The sequence below is a fragment of the Mauremys mutica genome, chromosome 1, assembly GCF_020497125.1.
Source record: "Mauremys mutica isolate MM-2020 ecotype Southern chromosome 1, ASM2049712v1, whole genome shotgun sequence".
In the NCBI taxonomy this organism is placed as follows: domain Eukaryota; kingdom Metazoa; phylum Chordata; order Testudines; family Geoemydidae; genus Mauremys; species Mauremys mutica.
In genome coordinates, this window is record NC_059072.1 from 252036718 (window position 1) to 252056812 (window position 20095).

Consider the following 20095-nt stretch of genomic DNA (forward strand, 5'->3'; position numbering starts at 1 on the left):
ACAGCCTTTACACTCAATTTGGTACTTCCTTTTGCTAACTGGAAGAATATACTGTATATGTACATATGTATTTAAACAATTATATAGGTTAACCTACATGTATTTGAATTCTCAATTTTAACGTATTTTATGTTAGAAAATGGTGACTGGTAAACATTTGATATTTTTTTTACCCAGGATATGTGCCAAGCTGCATTTGGATGGAAATTGGAATTAAAAGTGTACAAAAGCAACATTTTACATTTGTTTTTTATTAGTTGCATAAAGTTACCTTATATATGCAAGAATCATAAGAAAGAAAACAAGTTTACCAGAGCATATTTCGCATTTAAAATGTATTAAACAAAGGAAGTATTACCTGGAGTTAGTGAATTGACAGAATTTGGAAGTATTTAGGTGCTTAAGGGCTTGTCTACATGGTGAGGTGGGTAAGGTGTTCTACGGTGGATGCGTGGGAGATGGGATGATTTCTAAAGCGCAGTAACATGTTGCACATTAGAAACAACACTATGTTAAAGCTCACTAGGGAACCTTTAGTGTGCATCAGCCGGGTGTACATTGACCAATTAATGCACAACGCGTTAGTGCACCTTAGAAGCCAAACCTCTGTAGAGCACCTTACCCCACCATATAGACAAAACCCTAAAAATGCAGAACAGAAATTGCAGTACTTACATTTGGAAAAATCTAAATAGAATATTTGCTCCCTTGTAAAAACTGAAGGAAAAAAAAGCTACTTAATGTAGTATACAGCATTGTGATAATTTATAAACCTTGAGTTGATCTAAAAAGTTAGCTATTTACCCCAGTTATACAATTTAAAAATAGGCACCCTTTGTCTCGTAATTTGAGGAGGGCTTATTGATGCTGCTGTATTTTTTTTTTAATTTAAATTATTTTAATGGACTAAAGTAGGCTTAGGCCTTAATGTAAATTGACATAATTTCAAATGTAATTTCAAATAGGTTTATTTTAAAAAAGAAAAATATATTTAATGTAAATAAAAATTGATTTAAATAAAACTAATCTGAGTTTTTAATTTAAAAAAAAACGTCATCTACCTTTGGGTGGGACAAATGCTCATTCATGCCCATTTCACAAGATGGGGACTTAGCAATATGATGCATGTATTTGTATTTGCATTCTCTTTGCCCTGTCAGGCCAAAAAAATGAATTGTTCACCCTTGGTGTCCTTATTAGTTTTTTGAACTCTTAAACACAGAATTTGATGATTTGTAATTATAAACTAATTTGTTAGGTACGAAAATGTGGTGATAAAATGTGGACCGATTTCATTGTGTATATATTAGCAATAAGATTGTGGAGAAGAGAACAAAAGTGAATAGAAATGCAGCATGACTTGACCAAAAGCTTTAGGTATGCAGGATTAAGGGAGTTATATTAATATTTATATGGATCAATCTTTTTTTGTTTTTTTTTTGCTCACAGTTTTTATTGCACCTGTCTTGAAGCTGAGTACTACTAAACAAACATTTTGATAATGACAGATTACTTAGTTTCACATTAGCTTCTATAAGTATTTCAGTATCATCTGCTGACATGTACTTTTGCAGCTTCTTAAAGCAATACTCCTTGGTGAACCACCTTTGGCACTGCTTAGTGCTTCTGCCTGCTGATGACATGATGTGCACAGCTATATGTGAGTTTCAGATAGGTGTGTCAAAGATGGAGAATTATCACTTGAGTTAAAAGTAGCCCTCCCTCCTGCCATTTTTTATTGTTCAGAAAGCAAAATGCTTTTACTGTGTTTACTACCTTGTTTTATATTCGTATTATTGGTGATGTCAGCACAACATTGTAGCTCAGGTTCTGTAGTTTCTGATTCTGCTAGAGTTTTATGTCAAAAGTGCAGTAGAAGCCAAAAAGTTACGTAGTTTGTCTTGTTACATTGCAAGTATAAAGTGCACTTCATCTTTTATTAACTATAGTATTGGATTTTTTCTACCAAATTAATTGATGAGAACATTACATTACTGCTTTACAGGTTTTTTGCAGCCTTTCCTAGAAGCCTGCAGCAATGAGTCCTTTTTCCGTACTTGTTCTGTGTTGCTTCGAAATCCTAAACTCGATCTACTGATAGTGGAAAAACTCAGCATTATATTGCAAAAACTCTCCAGAATCAAGTAAATATTTTTTATTTTGTAGTCTTAGTTATCAAAAATTTCTTTTTTGTATTTCTCATAAATTTTCTGACTCCATTTTCTCTCCTTGACCCTAAGTTTTGCTGAGTTACTTTGTAACATAGTTTTTCTGGGTTGAAATTTACAAAAGGGCCGATGTGACATAGGAATCTAGATCCTATATTCAAAAGTGATTTAGGCACTTAGAAGCCTTAAGTCTTATCCACTTGCTGTGACAGTTAAGCTCCTAAGTGCCCAGAAGTCATTTTTGAAAAGGGAATTTAGACTTTTAAATTTGACCCTTTCTAAGGATTTTTCTCTGTGCTTGTTGCTTTATAAATTTATTGCAACAGAAATTCTCCCCTGCCTAATGATATCACATCTTGTACTGAATTATGCCAGTGCATTACATGATTTGATTACTTCTCTTATAAAACAACAGAGACCTAAATTAAAGTCTTTTATTCACATTAGGTACTGAACACTTTTTTCCCTAGAAAATTAGGGATATATAGATTAGTTTTGATCATCCTGAGGATAAAAAACAAACAAACCAACCAACCCTATAGCTCTAGGTGGGGAAAACAAGATAAGTTTCTAAGTTGAAAGAAAAAAACTATTTTTCATTGGAGATAAGTTAGAATTTAATAAATTGTGATTTTTTTTCAAACAAAATTGCTTAAAAATGTGTAGACTGAAAACAATCTCTCATCCCTATCAGCTGTTGGATCTTCCAGTGTTGGATCTGTCTACAGTATTTTTAAATATCGTTTCTTTCTGTCTGTATTTCCAGAGCTATCTCTCTCCCCCTGCATTCCCCCCTCCACTTGGTCTACTACCCAATCCCTCTTTCACAGCTTTGAAAACTTGCTTCATCTCTTCCTTAAGGTTTCCTTGGGCTACATTTAAAAGCCATTTATCTGTGGGAAAGGATACTTCTGCATGGGGTCATGTTTATTTTTGTCACAATGCAGCAAAACCATAGCAGCTTAGAGAGACACCATTATCACTGACAATGTAAAGAATCACATTCATGGAATATAAAATACAACACAAATTTTGGTTCCATAAAAAATGTCAGTCTCTCCAGAATAGTGATTTTGAAATTCTCTTCCCATACTTGAAAGTAATCCAATGAATTTTTGTCACTGACTAATTTTATATGAAAATCTTTTGCAGAAGTAATAAGAAGATGTTTGAATTGTTTACTATTCATCTAATGATCCAAGAGCTGCAGAGGACAACACATCCAAATCATGCTTTTCTCTGTATTAACCTCAATTCAATTCTTTTCAATTTGGGCTTAACAAAGACCAACTCTCTTATCTCCAGTCTAAGCACAAGTCACTAACGAACTGTATTTTATTATGGTTTATGTTCTGTATAATTTGTACAAACAAGAGTATATTTATTTATAAAAACTAGCAGACTAGCTAACAAGAACATCAATAGCTCATTTATAACTGCATGGGTTAGAATTTGTTATGTTACCCTTCCTAATCAGTGTATTCATTGAAAGAGAAGGTGGGAAATTGCCCAATCTTCAAGAGGCCTTCTTTGTTTTTAAATTTACCTGAAATATACTACAGGGTTAGTGCTGTGCTGTTCTAGAAAACTGACCTGTTCAACACAACTGGCACCTGCTTGCTAGGCACACCACTAGTACCTACTTTCCTCACAAAGTTGTGAAATATGAGTTAACCTTAAAAATATTAAAAATTTAAAATCTTCAGTGTTTTACCAACATTTATTATTGTTTTTTTGTTTGTACAGGTGGCACATAACATGGAAACAGTCTTTTTGCAAATGTATTTCAGGAAAATGCTTGTTTTAATGTACTGAAGTCAAATTTTGATGAAATTGAACTTGGTGTATATTAGGTGTATGTTGAATGAGAAACTTTCTCTGGTCTGTGATGTCCAGTATTTACAGGAATCGCTGTTCACTGTTTTCTCTTTACTTAAATGTATTTGCTGTACATCGCTGTGCTTTATTAACTCATGATAATGGTTTTGTATTTTTTTATGGATTTTGATTGTAATATCTCTGAAAATATAAAGTATTTCTTAAAATTTTTGGAATAATATTTACTTCAGTTAAAAGCCATAATCTTTTAATAAAACAAATCAATTTTCTATTTTATTAATTTCCAAAAGGGACGTAGTCCAGTCTCCTGCTTATGAACACACTTTTCCATACGTACTTTTCAAACACTAACAGCCAATTAATTTTGTCATTGATATGAATAGGTATTGGTACTCAAAAAAATGCATATGTACACAAAATGAGTCACTTGACTCAACAAGTCTTTCATTTCTAATGTTTGTGTTTGATTATGCCATTCTGTGAAACTACAAGATATATTCTTTGCAACTCCGTGTAATTATGTAATTGAAGCTGTGATTATAATTTAAGAACCTGCTTTATAATAAATCTGTGTTTGATTAACTCTGAGGCCAGTCCATGTGAAACTTCTTACAAGATTAGTTCTTCGAGTGATTGCTCAAGTGTATTCCACTATAGGTGTGTGTGCTCACACGTGCACCGGTGCCGGAAGTTTTTCCCTTAGCAGTATCCGCAGTGGGGGAGCCCCGCTGCGACCCCTGGAGTGCCGCTGACATATCGCGCTATAAAGGAGACTGCGTGCTCCCCCCACCCTTAGTTCCTTCTTGCCGCCAGTGAAGGTAGTCGGAACTTGCTCCAGCCTTGGCTGCAGCATTATAGCCTTAATGGTATCCAGTTTCCCTGAAAACTTCTTTGCTGAACTTTCTCTCGCGAAGGCCTGGCTCGGGGCATGCCCCGTGGCTCAGGCTTCAAGTCATGCGACTCCTGTCGCAACTCCATGCCCAGAAGCGATCCACACAGTCAGTGTCTTCACTTCCTGGGCGAGGCTCACATTAGTGAGAAGTGTAAAATTTGCCGCTCCTTCAAGCCGCGTACAAAGAAGAAGCGTGAAATCTGACTCCGGGCTCTCCTCATGGAGTCGGCATTGGCCCCGGCACCGGTGCGTCGAGCCGACCCCACGCCTGGCACCTTGTCTTCGGCGCGCAGCGAAGTGCCTCTGGTGCGCCATCCTGATTCTGTGCCCGGTACCGTGTCCTCGGTGCGCAGCGAGGCGCCATTGATGAGCCGGCACCGCTCCCCTGCTAAACAAGGGAAGACTCAGCGGCGCCGAGAGGAGGAGAGGGGTGAGGCCAGACCCGAGTTGGGCAGCCCACGATCCCCATTGGGACATAGACCTCCGACTCGCACTGAGCGCAGTAGTCCAGTCCCATCCACATGAGCCTCGCCCAAAGTACGCATGCCTTCGATGCCAGAGGCAGCTCAGGCCGTGCATAATATCCTGGTGCTTCTGGTGCTGGGTGCACCTCCTCAGTCGGGCCCCCGGTCCCGAGGGAAGCCGCCCTTGGGCGCCCATCAGCCCTCCCCGGAGGTGTCGGAGGTCAAGGTACCTTCCCCGGGTCAAGGTGCCAAGTAGAGCCTCGCGACGCACGTCGACTCCGCGTCCTGGCTTTTCTGTGAGCGGATCCCATTCCTCTGGTCTCAGACGCCGTTGAGGAGGTTACAAGAGACGGCACCGTTCCTCCTCAGTCCGAGAGGAACAGGTCTCGCAGCCATCGGCACCGATGCTCGTACTCAAGTGCCCGCCATCACAGAGGCCATGTTCGGAGTGCATCCCGAGAGCCCGAGGCACCGTGGTCAAGGCGCCGCAGGGAGTCCAGAGACACCTCTTCGGACATTTACCTCTCAACTTCCTCCAGGTCAAAATCTCAGGGCAGGAACCGTCACGATAGAGACCGCTCCAGTTGTTCCTACAGCACCCTGCTTTCCTCCAGGACTTCAACATTGGCGTGCAGCCATCTCTCCCTGGGCCACACCACACCACATGAGCAACAAGCCCTGCCGGCACCCAATGCATCTCATTTCCAAGCTGTTCCCTGGCAAGGACAATGGTGCCACTGGACACTGTGGCCTCAGGCTCCTGCGCACCCGAGACCTCGCTCTGTGATGGGATCCTCTCAGGGCCACCCGGCGTCACCTCCCCGGCACTGGGATCAGACCGTGGGCGCTAAACCCCCGGCATCGACTCTGGCACCAGACCCGGATGTCGAGCCCATGATGCCGTCAGTTGCTGAAGGCACCGCACCATCCACCTCTTAGACACAGGGTGATTCAGTTGCGTGCTGCCTCCCCCTTCCCAAGAGGACTTTAAGGCGCACCAGAAGCTGCGTAGGAGGGTGGCAGCAAATCTTGAGCTCCGGGCCGAGAAGATGGAGGAGCCCTCCGATAACCTTTTTAATGTCCTCGCCTCCTCGGTACCGGGGCGTGTGGCGCTCCCATTCCATCAGGGAGTAGCCAACATCACCACTGGCCTCTGGCAGAACCCGGCCTCGTTTGGGCCAATTTGCAAAAATGCCGAGAGGAAGTACTTCGTCCCCACAAAGGGTCACGAGTACCTATACACCCACCCAGCTTCTAACTCCTTGGTGGTAGAGTCGGTCCACCACCGTGAGCAGAATGGCCAGCCCGCGCCCACACCAAAAGACAAGGATACTCATAGACTGGATACCTTTGGGAAAAAGGTTTATTCATCCGTGAGTTTCCAGTTCAGAGTGGCCAACCACCAGGCACTGCTGAGCCGGTACGAGTTTAATCTCTGGGGTTCCCTCTCCAAGTTTGAGCCCCTTCTTCGGGACAAGGATGGAAAGGAGTTTCGGGCTCTGATCTACGAGGGTGCGGCCACGGCCAAAGCAGCTCTCCAGGCGGCTTCGGATGCAGCAGACACAGCTGCTCGTACAATGGCTTCTGCACTCTCCATGCGATGGGTGTCGTGGCTCTCGCTCTCAGGGTTGTCGGTCGAGTCCCAATCTATAATGCAGGACCTGCCGTTTGATGGCAAGGCCCTATTTGCAGAACAGACAGACACCCGTCTGCATGGGATGAAGGATTCCCGCACCACCCTTCAGACACTAGGCCTCTACGTCCTGCCCCCTAAGGACAAGCCCAGCCCTCAAACCTCTGCTCCTCTGGCTCGGGACAGATACGAACCCCTGCCTAAGCGGCAGAGAGAACAAAGGCGTCGGTCCCAATGCCAATCCTGTTTGGCCCCTCGGCCTGCGACCTCGAAGGCTAAACAGCTGGGAAAGCGGCATTTTTTACTTCGGGGGGGGGGGGGGTCACTGGGCCTGTTGCCAGTGTACCCCCCACCCAGTTAATAAAGTTGCCTTTTATGAACCGTTTATCGGCCTTCCAACTGCAGTGGGCCTGTATAACATCGGACCAATGGGTCCTCAGCACCATTTCCCACGGGTACAGGCTGCAGTTTGTTTCTACCCCTTCCAACTTCCCCCGTCTGGGCAGCCAGCCGGGGTCCCAGAGCATGTCCTCCTCCTCCGCCAGGAGGTGGAGTGCCTCCTTTCCCTGGGAGCAGTGGAAAGGGTACCTCAGGAATACCAGGGCAGGGGTTTTTACTCCAGGTATTTCCTCATCCCGAAGGCGATGGGCAGGCTTCGGCCCATCCTCGACCTGCAGAATCTCAACCAGTTCCTGGTTCATTGCAAATTCTGTATGGTGTCCCTGGTCTCTATTAGTCCATCCCTAGACCAAGGGGATTGGTTTATGGCGCAGGACCTCCAGGATGCGTACTTTCACATCCACATTTTCGAGGGTCACAGGCGTTTCCTCTGTTTCATGGTGGGTCAGGATCATTTCCAGTTTACGGTCCTCCCCTTTGGGCTCTCTACTGCCCCCAGGGTATTTACAAAGTGTATGGTGGTGGTGGCTGCCCACCTCACGAGAAAAGGGCTGTAAATCTTTCCCTACCTCGATGACTGGTTGCTCAAGGGCCGGTCTCGGTCTCTGGTGCAGCAGCACATGAGCTTCCTGCTAAACATCTGTGCAGCTCTAGGCCTACTGGTAAACGAGGAGAAATCCACGTTAATCCCGGTTCAGCGCATAAGCTTTATAGGGGCGCTGCTGGATTCTGGGGTGGCCATAGCCTCCCTCCCACGGGACAGATTCGAGATGCTCAAGGCTCTCATCGCCTCGGTCACGGCCTTTCAGTTAACCACGGCACGGGTGTGCCTGCAAATCGTTGGCCACATGGCAACATGCACCTATGTGGTGCGACATGCCAGGCTTCGGATGAGGCCCCTTCAGCTCTGGCTGGCCTCCCGCTACTCCCAGGCCAGGGACGGCCTGGACAAGGTTGTCACGGTGCCGCCCAGGGTGGTGACAGATCTCCAATGGTGGTCCCTCCCGAGCAACATGCTCCGGGGTATCCCCTTCCGAGAGCCCCCTCCCTCACTAGACCTAGTGTCAGACGCCTCGGACCTGGGCTGGGGAGCCCACATAGGGGATGTCAGGACCCAGGGCATGTGGTCACCAGAGGAACTGACCCTGCACATAAATGTCAAGGAGCTCAGGGCCATATGCCTGGCGTGCGTGGCATTTTGCAAGCACATACAGGGGAAGGTGGTCAAAGTCCTTACAGACAACACGACTGCCATGTATTACATCAACAAACAGGGGCACGCGTTCCTGGGCCTTATGCCAGGAAGCCCAACTCCTGTGGGAGTTTTGTATAGCCTACAACGTACTTCTGCGGGCTTTGTACCTGCCTGGCAAGAGCAACACGCTCGCAGACCACCTGAGCAGGGTGTTCTCCCAGCAGCACGAGTGGTCCCAACACAGAGAGGTAGCCAGGTTGATCTTCCTACAATGGGGTACTCCCCAGGTAGACCTGTTCACCACTGCCTAGAATCGACAGTGTCCTCAATTCTGCTCCAGAGCGGGATGGGGCGACGAGGCGATATCGGATGCGTTCCTGCTCCCATGGTTGGGGCCCCAGTTGTACGCCTTCCCGCCCTTCCCCTTAATAGGCAGGGTCCTACAGAAGGTGAAGTCAGACGGGGCGAGCGTTATTCTCATAGCCCCAGATTGGGCCCGTCAGCATTGGTACAGGTCCCTACTGCAACTCTTAGCGGCCCCTCCGTACAGGCTGCCACTCCGCCCGGACCTCCTCTCCCAGGAGGAAGGTCGTCTCCTCCATCCCAACCTAGCCGCTCTCCACCTGACAGCGTGGCTGCTCCATGGTTAAATGAAGAGGAAGGGAGGTGTTCTGAGGATGTGAGGAAGGTCCTGCTGGAAAGTAGGAAACCCTCCACACGTCAAACCTACCTCGCTAAATGGTATAGGGTCTCTAGGTGGGTGAGGGATAGAGGGTTCCTCTCCCTCCTCCGCGTCTATCCAGCTTGTCCTCGACTGCCTCCTGTCCCTTAGGGCCCAAGGGCTGGTGCCCTCCTCGACCAGGGTGCACCTCGCGGCCATTTCAGCCTTCCACCCCCCAGTGCAGGGCCTGTCTGGGTTCTCGCATCACATGACGGCCCGGTTTCTGAAAGGGTTAGATCGAGCATTCCCTTACGCCAGACCCCCGGTTCCATTCTGGGACCTGAACCTGGTGCTCTCCCGCCTCACAGGGCCTCCCTTTGAGCCTTTAGCCACGTGCTCATAGTCCCACCTGTCGTGGAAGGTGGCATTCCTAGTGGCCATCACCTCAGCCTGCCAGGTCTCGGAGCTCAGGGCCCTGACTTCTGAACCGCCATATACGGTCTTCCATAAGGACAAGGTTCAGCTCCGCCCTCACCCCGCTCTTTTGCCGAAGGTAGTCTCGGCTTTTCACATGGATCAGGATATTTTTCTCCCGATCCTCTGTCCTAAACCCCATTCCTCCAATGAGGAACGCCGCATGCACACATTGGACGTGCACAGAATGCTGGCCTTTTACCTGGACAGAACCAGATTATTTAGGAGGTTCCCCCAGCTTTTTATTGCTTCGGCGGAGCGTATGAGGGGACGGCCGGTGTCCACCCAGCAGATCTCCCGCTGGATCACCTGGCAAGGGTTCCCCCGCCTCCTATTGTGAAGGCGCATTCGACCACAGCCCAGGCATCGTCAACGGCCTATGTGGCTCATGTCCCTATTCAGGATAGCTGGAGGGCTTTTACGTGGTCCTCTGTCCACACCTTTTCAGCGCACTATGCGATCGTCTCCCAAATGAGGGATGACGCCGGGTTTGGTAGGGCAGTGCTCCTCCCGGGTAACCCTTGAAATTTTACATTTAAACTCCTACCTGCCTCCATCAGGTATAGCTTGGAGTCACCTATAGTGGAATACACATTAGCAATCACTCAAAGAAGAAAGGACAGTTACCTGTTCCATAATTGGCGTTCTTAGAGATGTTGCTCAGGTGTATTCCACGTCCCACCCTCCTTCCCCTCTTTCAGAGTTGTCTGGCAAGAAGGAACTGAGGGTGGGGGGAGCGTACAGCCCCCTTTATAGCACGATATGTCAGCGACACTTCAGGGGTCGCAATGGGGCTCCCCCACTATGGATACTGCTAAGGGAAAAACTTCCAGCACTGGTGCACATGGCGAGCACGCACACCTATAGTGGAATACACCTGAGCAACACATCTCGAAGAATGCCAGTCATGGAACAGGTAACTGTCCTTTTTAATGCCCTTTGACTTTTTGTTTGGTTTCTTACTACAAAGTCTTTGAATTAGGGCTCTGACAGAAATAAATCCGTTGCAGTCTGACCTTTTGTTGACAATGTTTTTTAAGACATCATTCTACACCAAATATGGTAGATGGGAAATCCTGAATGTAGTGCAACATATAATTAAAAAAAAAAAAACGGGGGGGGGGGGGAGATTTCAGATAACTTTTAACTATTATTCATCATAGCTGAAAGTTTGTGCCAATGATTGCTGATGGATAAAATCTCTGAATGAAAACTTCTCCCGCAGCAGATATATTTTTGTCAATTTTTATTTCACAACAGAGAAGATTTTACGTGCCAATTTTCTCTGTTAGCAGCTGCATTTCTGCTCCTCATGATCTGTTCCACCCTGCCCAACATAATCATCTACCCCTGATTAAGCATTAAAAATGCTAAGAAATTAATGTACAAAAAACTGATCTGTGAAGCTGTTACAGTTGCTACACACACCTCATTGTTAATTCTGCTCCCGCAGGGCTGTCGGCCTGCCATCACTCCATTTACTAAGCAACTACCTCCCAATACAAACAAGTACTGCACTAAACATCCATGACTAATAATAGCAGTAGGGGATAGTTTCATAAAGAGGTGTGTGCAGAAGAGGGGATCGAGAGGGACTGAATTAAGGTTGCTATGCCTGGTCTATGGTGTACTGTAGTTACAGTAATGTTAAGGGGATGTGCCTGTAGGTGGAGAAGAAGAGGGCATATGCTACTCAGGGTATGTCTACGTGCAGCTGCCAGTGTGCTTCCCAGCATGGGTAGACAGTCGTGCTAGCTCTGCTAGAGGTAGTGCTCTGACAATGGCAGTGTAGCTGGGAGTAGCATGGGCCATGGCTTGGGCTAGGTGGAATCTCGGACTAGCACATAGCTAGCTCCAAGACGGCTAAGGCTATATCTACACTTTGAGCTAGGGTAGTGATTCCCAGCTCAAGGAGACGTATCTGTGCTAACTCTGAATATTAAATCTATGGCCAGATCCGGAGGGGTCTTCCAGCTGCTGAGGAGCTCTACTGTATCTTTGTTTAGGTACCCTCCATGCTAATCTTTGTTAAGTTTTTATCAAAGGAGGAATTATTATCAACACCAGAAGTGTCCTCGACAACAGCAACAGAGGAGGGAACTGTTTAAGCCTCATACTATCAGCTACATCTTCCTTTGACATGAGGACAGAAGAATTAAACCAGTCCTGTCCAATACCTTTCCTACCCTATTTGGGGACTGCCTGTCACAATTCCACCAATAATAGCTGTCTATAACATCAAACAGATGGATTCTAGAGATTCTTCTCAGTGGCTCAGCTATCCAGTGCTAAACCCTTCCTCCTTCCAAGCCTCCTACTCCTCCCCAGTCCTCTTCAGGAACCTATTTCATGAGACCATGTTGTGAACAGAGCTGGAGTATACAAGAGGTACCACAGCGTGCAGGGGGAAGGGTTTTTATTCAAGATGCTTCCTTATATCCAAAAATGGGTGAGAGCCTTCAATCCATTTTAGATCTTAGGAAGCTTAATGCATTTGACAGGAGGTATCAGTTCGGCGTAATCCCTCTCTCCTTTCTGTACACAACTTGTTCATGGCTCTCGATCATAAGAACAGGTCACACAAACACGTGTCAGAGATGGTCTAGTTTACTTGGGCCTGCTTAAGCACAGTGGACTAGACTAGATGATCTGTTGAGGTCTCTTCCAGCCATACATTTGTATAATTCTTGCTCTAAAGGAGGTTTATTTTCACATTTGTCTGACCATCCCATCAGGAATATCAGTGTTTTATAGTAGGAAGGGACCACTGCTAGTGCAAGGTCTTCCCTTTCCATTGCCCCAAGGGTTGTTACCAAGTGCCATTCCATAGTGGCTATATATCTCAGGAAGCAAGGGATTTTTCTCTATCTTTACCTAGACAATTGGCTTGTCAAAGTATCAGAGAGAGAAGTTGGATATAATGCAGATTTGCTTCCTTTTTACCAATCTGAAATTGTGAGTAAATTGAGTGAAGTCAGTTAGGCCTGCTCAAAAGATTCTTTTCACAAGGACTGCACTGGACACTGATTGGCTGAGCTTTTTAAAATAATAATATATGGAGCTATATCTATCTCATAGAGCTGGAAGGGACCTTGAAAGGTAATTGAGTCTAGCTCCCTACCTTCAGTAGCAGGACCAAGTACTGTTTTTTGCCCCCGATGGCCCCCTCGAAGATCGAACTCATACTCCTGGGTTTAGTAGGCCAATGCTCAAGCCACTAAGCTATCCCTCCTCCCAGAAGAAAGTAATGCAAAGATAAAATGAGATATAGCCCTACTTCTACTGTCTGGAGCAGAAAATTTCTTCTTCAGACTGTTGGGTCTTAGTATGTCAACCATGTTTCGGACACTTCCATTCTAGGCTAAGGGACACATTTTAACAACATTGTGACACTAAGGTGATTGGTCCCCAGCAGAAAGGAAGATGCATATCACTATACTGGAACTGAGAACCATTCAATGGGTTTTTAAATCATTATTTTCTCGAATCAGTCACAAGGTTGTTCAGGTAACAACTGACAATACAATAGCAATGTACTATCTGAACAAACGAGAAGAGTTTGTTGTCCCCTCAGTTGTGCAGGGAAGCAGTCCATCTTTGGGGATGATGTATAGAACAAGAAATTTACCCAATGACCATTCATGTAGCTGGGGAAAGCAACAATCTCGTGGATTACTTATGCAAAAAAAAATCATGGATACATACGTGGTCCTTGAAGGCTTCTATGGCAAATGAAATCTTCAAATTGTGGGATTGACCAAAAATAGACCTCTTTGCATTAAAATACAACTTGAAGTGTTGGAAGCTTTATGCAAGGACAGGGGGAGACAAGGAATCTATTTTGGGTGTATTTCTGGTGGACAGGACAGGATCTCCTATATGCATTTCCACCCATCCCTCTCGTTCAAAGCATGATAAAACAGAACAAAGCCAAAATAATTTTGATAATACCAGCTTGATCCAGGCAGCAGTGGTATCGGGACCTGATTCATCTGTCCAAGGGGCTATGTAGACTTGACTTGTCACAACAGTAAGGGAAAGCATTTCACCCAGATTCTCAGTTGTTTCCTCTAACGGCATGGACAATAGGACTTGGAGACTCTTAGGCATTCTTGTTCTTCAGAAGTACAAAATGTCTTGATTAATGCAGGGAAAAGATCCACATGTAGATGTGCATATGAATAGAAAGGGTTTTTATTATGGATAATCAGTAATAGAGATCATTAATATCTAGTCTGTTTATTTAGAGTATTTGTCACATCTTAAAATGTCAGGTCTTGTTATCTGTTAGGATCCATCTCTCAGCGGTTTCAGCATACCATGTTCCTGGTGCTAAATCTGTGTTAGTTCATTACATGGTTAAAAGAGTTTTAAAATGGGATTAATTGATATGCACCAGGCGAGGATTCTGTACCATTTTAGGATTTAAATATAGTATTTACTCATGTGATGCAACTCCCTTTCAAACCTGTAGGGCACTAAGGTTCCACCCTCTAAGCTGCACCAGCCCCAGAGCATTCCAGGAGGGTGAATATGCAGAGTCCATCCAGAAGAGTCCTACTTATAGGTAAGTAACCTTTGTATTGAAAAAAATAATAAATGGGGTGAGGGGGTTGTTTTCCTCTTAATTTTTGAGTCCTTAAGTTTCATACATTCAAGCTTTTATTTGCAGCTAAGAGGACTAGCATCTTCCAAAAAAATTTTTTTTTCTTCTGCAGCTTTCAGAAAAGCACCAAGAGTCACAAAAGTGAGCTAAAATCATGAGACTTAGCAGAATTACGTCTATACTGTGGACCAAATTTATAGGTGATGTGTATGGTATTTTAGACTGTCACTTCAACCTAATTACTCCTCTCCCAATGTGTTAGGGAATCTAAATTTATGTAATGTACACAGAGAGGAGCCAGAAAAAAATGTAAATTAAAGTAGGATAGGTATTGTTTTAACTTGTTCATTCTGTTGGCTCCTCTGTATATAAACAAACACTCATTTAGATTCCTTTACACATTGTTAGAGCAGATGTAAGGCAAAAGTTAATCAAATTTCCAGAGGGCCTAATTTACACTACCTTACTCATCACCCATTTGGTCCACTGAGTTAAGAACTAAAGTGAAATTGGACATTGTCTAAATGCCCATAATGAACTGGACTTGATGTAGTTCAGAGTCATAATGAGGTTCTTTTTTTGTAAATTCCCTCATCCTTCCTTATTCTAATGAATCTCCATTAGCTTAATGCTAACCTGCTGAAGCCAATATATTACAGGAGACAAACCCGTAGGTTCCTTATGTCACTGCTAATTAAATAAAATACTAATCTAGCTCTATGGGCTACAAGTTGTGTTATAATATCTTTCCCTCCTTTTCCATTTAGTTGTCCTACATGTTTTAAATGAAGTGCTGGTCCCTATGTGTATTCCACATATGGTTATGCATACGCGCCATGAACCTGCATCTGGAAATTCTAACAAGCAGTGTCCATTGGCCTCCATGTGCACAGTAGATCTTGTGCTCCCTCCAGAGGGCATAAGAGTCAATGTGGGCTAATGTCTCTTCAGTTCCTTCTTACCGCTGCATGTCCTGAGTCAGAATCCCTGTGTTCACAGATTTCTCCAGCTTTTTTCCTCTTGATAGAACTGTAAAGATATGTGTAAATAGTTTTTCTATTTCATAGATTTCATATTAGTATAATTAGTATGGATTGTTTTTCCCCATACTGGGGACTATGCCCAGAGTTCAACAATTGTGTCTTCTGCCCTTACTCCTTCTCCAATCACCAATGCTGCCTCTACTGCTTGGATGAGTCACATATCTCTGCAAAGTGCAGTATTTCACTCGTTTCCACTAAGAACTCATGAAGCTTGTGAGCTTCATCTAAGGAAACACCTTATGTAGAAGGCTGAGGCCCCACTCTGATTTGGGCCAAGGAGACCACCCTGTACATCAACCCCAACATACGAGTGGTGCCTCTCCAAGCACAAACTTCGTAGCTGAGTTTGCAGCTCCTGAGCCCAAGGATTCTTCCTCAGAGCTTTGCATGCAAGTAGGGTGCGGTCTCATGGTTGAAAGGACAGATTCTAGTCCAGTACTGTTCACAAGAGATGCAATCTCTCCTCGAGACCATTGAGGTTGGGTGAACTTTCACATGCAGATACTAAAGGACAACAGCACCACTGAAACCCCCCAGGCTGGAAGGTAAAGCGTGTAAGAGGAAAGATCTGCCATGTCTATTGGTGACTCCAACTCCAAAACACAAGGACCATAATCTACTGATTCCATCTAAGAGTGCAGATCCAGACTTTTCATCTCTATCAACTTGCTTGTCTACCTCCTGAGATGTGTCAGAACTCTTTGGACATTAGGATATATGGGGACATATACAATACTGGTGAATATCTTCCTCCCTTATCCACAGTCTCCCATACTCTTTGGTCTGGCCCTCCTAAGGGATGTTACTATAACAGAGAATGAAACTACTTCAATGTCTCATCTCTGACCATCGGTTAGCACTGTCCCAGAACTGATGGTCCCACCATTGGAAAGGGAGCAGTTTTCAGACTTGGATGAGTCATGTTCTGACCTCTCTGCCACCTCCTCAGAGAGAGCTGAGCACTAACCAGCAGTTAGTCAAGGAGATCTGGATGCTACCCCCACCAAATAGGACTTCTCCAGGGACTTCTGGTACCCGATGACATGGGGGTCACCCACAAATGGCTGACTCCTTTTTTTGGCCTTATTGGGGCCCAGGGGATCCCTATGGCAGATGCCAAGGACCCATCCAGAAATTTAAACACGTCTTCTTGGCACCAACCAGATCCATTTGAGGAGGATGTTGACTCAGATCCTCTGATACCGATGGGAAATCTCATCCTTGTCTTGGGACAAAGCAGTCACTCCTTCTTTTCTCTCCCTGCTGGACAATCAGAGGCAGTACCAGAAGCTATTGTACAGGAGTGCTTGTGACCTCCAGGTAACACTGGAGGTGGTTCAGAACCCACACCACTAGCTCTTAGATATTTTGCAACCTGTAGGCCCAAGTAAGGTGGTGCTTCCAGTTAATGAGGCCATCCTGGAGCAGGCTAGCTTGGTCTGGCACACTCCAGTATCCTGCGTCCCCACACCTAAAAGAGTCAAGAGGTGCTATTATGTCCTCATCAAGGAAATTGAATTTCTTTTCCTCCCATCCTGCCCCACAACACACTGGTGGTACAGCAGCTAGAGAAAGGGATAGGTTGCAACATGAAACCTATCAACCCCAACTGACATCAACCCCAACTGACAAGGGCTCAAAGAGATTGGGGAGAAAGGTCTTTTCATCTACAGGCCTGCAATTCCAAATTGCTAACTATTTGGCTTTGTTAGCAAATAACAAACTATTGTAAGGACAAGCTTCCCCTGTGGCCAGAGGCCAATTTCAGTACTTCATAGAGGAGGGCAAGTTAGTGCCAAGAACATACCTTCAGGTGAAAGTGGATGCAGCAGAAATGGCAGCCAGAGGCCTAGCTACTGGTATGGTCATGAGGAGGGATTCCTGATTAATACCGTACAGGACCTTCCCTTCGAAAACTTGAATCTCGTCAACGAGAAAACAGATATCCCTACACTCATTAAATTACTCAAGATTGACCCTATGCCTCCTGGGGATTTACACTCTGTCCCCAAGTAGAAAACACCAAAGACAAGCCTATAGGCCAAGGCCACCCCCTCCTCAAGTGTTCTACCACCAGCGTCCAGCCAAGCCTTCGCAGAAAGACAGAGGGTTCAGAGGCCTTGCTTCTTTGCACCCTCTACCACCATGACCTCTACCTGTTCCCAGCCTCCTGCAAAGGGCTACTTTTGATATCTCAACCTGCCACCATTGATGCCACCCATGCTTCCCACATTATATTGGGAGTGGGGCATCTCACACTTGTCACCCACAATTGGACTTGATCATGACAGACTGCTGGGTCTTGGAAATTATCCATCAAAGGTATTCCATTGAGTTTCTCTCCCTTTTCCCTCACAAACATCCTTCAGGAACAGCTCTCATGAGGGGATTCTTCATCAAGAAGCGGACTCCCTCCTACAACGAGGGGCGATAGAGCGCGTTTCACCTCAGTATCAAGGAAGAGAGTTCTATTTCCCCTATTTCCTAGTCCCCATAAAAGCAGATCGTGGAGACCCATTCTGAACTTTGGCAACTATGCATCTTTATTTGAAAGTCAAAATTCAGCATGGTTATGTTAGTATCAGTAATCCCCTCCCTACAGGAGTGGATGTGGTTTGCAGCTTTCAACATGAAGGATGATGCACACTTTCATGTAGACAATCATCCCTTCCACGGAAGGTTCCTGCCGTTTATGATGGGCCAAGAATATTTCCAGTTCACAGTCCTTCCCTTTGTGCTAGAAACAGCACCCAGAGTTTTTACAAAAGTTGTCTCTGTGGTGGCAGCACAAGTGATATGTCAGTGTTTGAGTTATCCATATCTGGATGAATGGGTAGGTCGCTCCTGCCAAGAGGTCAAGTCAACAATGGAGCCTCTGTTCCATCTTTTAGCGCCCGGAGTGTCTGCATAAACAAAAATCCATTTTATCACCCAAACAGATGATGAAGTTTATCAGAGCAACACTGGACTATTTGCACCACAGAAAGATTTCATTTAACAAGCAGCCTGATAGTACAGATTACTTGCAGACCAAGAACTATGATCAGAATGTGCCTCTCACTTTCAGACCATATGGCATTTGCCAGGCTTCATCTACCATGTCCACAGGTCTAGCTCTGATCGATCTACTCAGCAAAGATCACATCAATTCAAGAGTGACTGTTCCTGCCAGAGCCATTGCCTCCCTCGCTTGGTGGTCAAGCTCAGAGAACATGAGTGGGCATTCCCCCCTTCAACACTCCCACCCCTAGTGTCACCATCATAACAGATGCTTCTTTTCTGGGCTAGGGTGCTCACCTGAACAACCACACTGCACAAGGTACTGGGACCCCATGGGAGGCCACACTGAACATCAATATACTAGAAATGAGAGCAGTCTGCCTGGCTTGAAGAGTCTTTGTCTTGCATATACATTCACTCCCTATCCGAGTGATGTCAGACAACATCACCATGGTCTTTTACATAAACAGGGCAGAGCAAGATCGCTTACCCTTTTCCTGGAAGCAGTCAGGCTTTTGAACTGGTGCATCAAAAACCACATTGTTTTTTTAAGCCGCATACCTCTGAGGTGCTCAAAACTCATTAGCAGACAATCTGAGCAGACACTTCTCTGCAGACCCATGAGTGGGAAATTCACAACTCTTACGTGAGCGAAATATTCACTAAATGGAGTACACTTCAGTGGGATCTCTGCATCGCAGATGAACAGAAAACTTCCCCTGTACTGCTCCAGAGGGGCCATGAGCCACGGCACCCAGGGCAATGCTCTATAGTTGTCATGGACAAACAAATCTCAGATGTGCCTTTCCTTCCATTTACCTGAGATCCTACCACAGGTCCTGAGAAATATCCATCATGATAGGACCAGAGTCATTCTCCTAGCACCAAATTGTCCCAGGCAGTTTTGTTTCACAGAGCTCCTGAAAATGTTAGTCCACCCTCTCCCCTCTCTACCTCCTATTAGGATCTGCCACTTTCCAGACCTCCTAACTCAGAAAGGGAGCAGAATCAGACACCCCAATCCAGACTTGCTCCTCCTCACAGCCTGTCCAGAAATAAAAAGTTCCTGTTCAGCACCAATTCAGGCTATCCTTAACCAAAGTGAGGAAGATTCAACTAGGACCCAATACCTAGGTGCATGGAGGCATTTCTGTACTTGGGTACAGCATAATCAACCTTCTCCAGGCACTACAAATATTCCGATCATTTTAGATTATCTACTGTGTCTAAAAACTCAGGCCTTTCCATTAGCTTGCTACAGGTCCATCTTGCAGTGATTAGTGCCTTCCTTCCTCTGATAGACTGATGTTCTGTTTTTGCCCACCCAACTACATTAAGATTCACTAGGGATTAAGTCAGGACCTATCCTTTTTCTGAAACCTTGTGCTTCTGCAGAAAAGACTTCATTCCCTTCATGTCAGATGTGCTCTGATGTTCTTCCTGCAAAGGACCAAACCAATCAGAAAATCACCAGGACTTTTTCTCTCCATAGTAGAAAGATCACAAAGTCAAGTAATATCCCTTCAGAGAATCTTTAAGTGGATTTCTAGATGCATCAAGTGCTACAGGAGGAGGTATATGTACTAACCTGGCAGAGTCAGGGCACACTCCACAAGGCACAAGCCACCTCTGCAGCATCCCTGCAGGACAGTCCAATACTAGACACATGCAGAGCGACCACCTGGAGCTCCATCCACATTTGTTAGACATTATGCACTAGT

At 45.2% G+C, this 20095-nt stretch overlaps 1 protein-coding gene across 3 annotated transcripts in view; it reads left to right on the forward strand.

Moving 5' to 3' along the window:
• The window catches only part of CCDC138 (coiled-coil domain containing 138), a 78173-nt gene extending 73544 nt beyond the window's left edge, over positions 1-4629 (forward strand). For 2 of the 3 annotated variants that reach the window (XM_045006944.1, XM_045006949.1), the window contains 2 exons: positions 2006-2144; positions 3321-4627. In XM_045006944.1, coding sequence (XP_044862879.1) covers positions 2006-2144; positions 3321-3492 — 311 coding nt within the window. In that variant the 3' untranslated portion in view covers positions 3493-4627. Of the gene's footprint in view, positions 1-2005; positions 2145-3320 lie in introns of all 3 variants that reach the window. The other variant, XM_045006942.1, reaches the window with a different exon arrangement.
• Positions 4630-20095: the final 15466 nt, after the last annotated feature.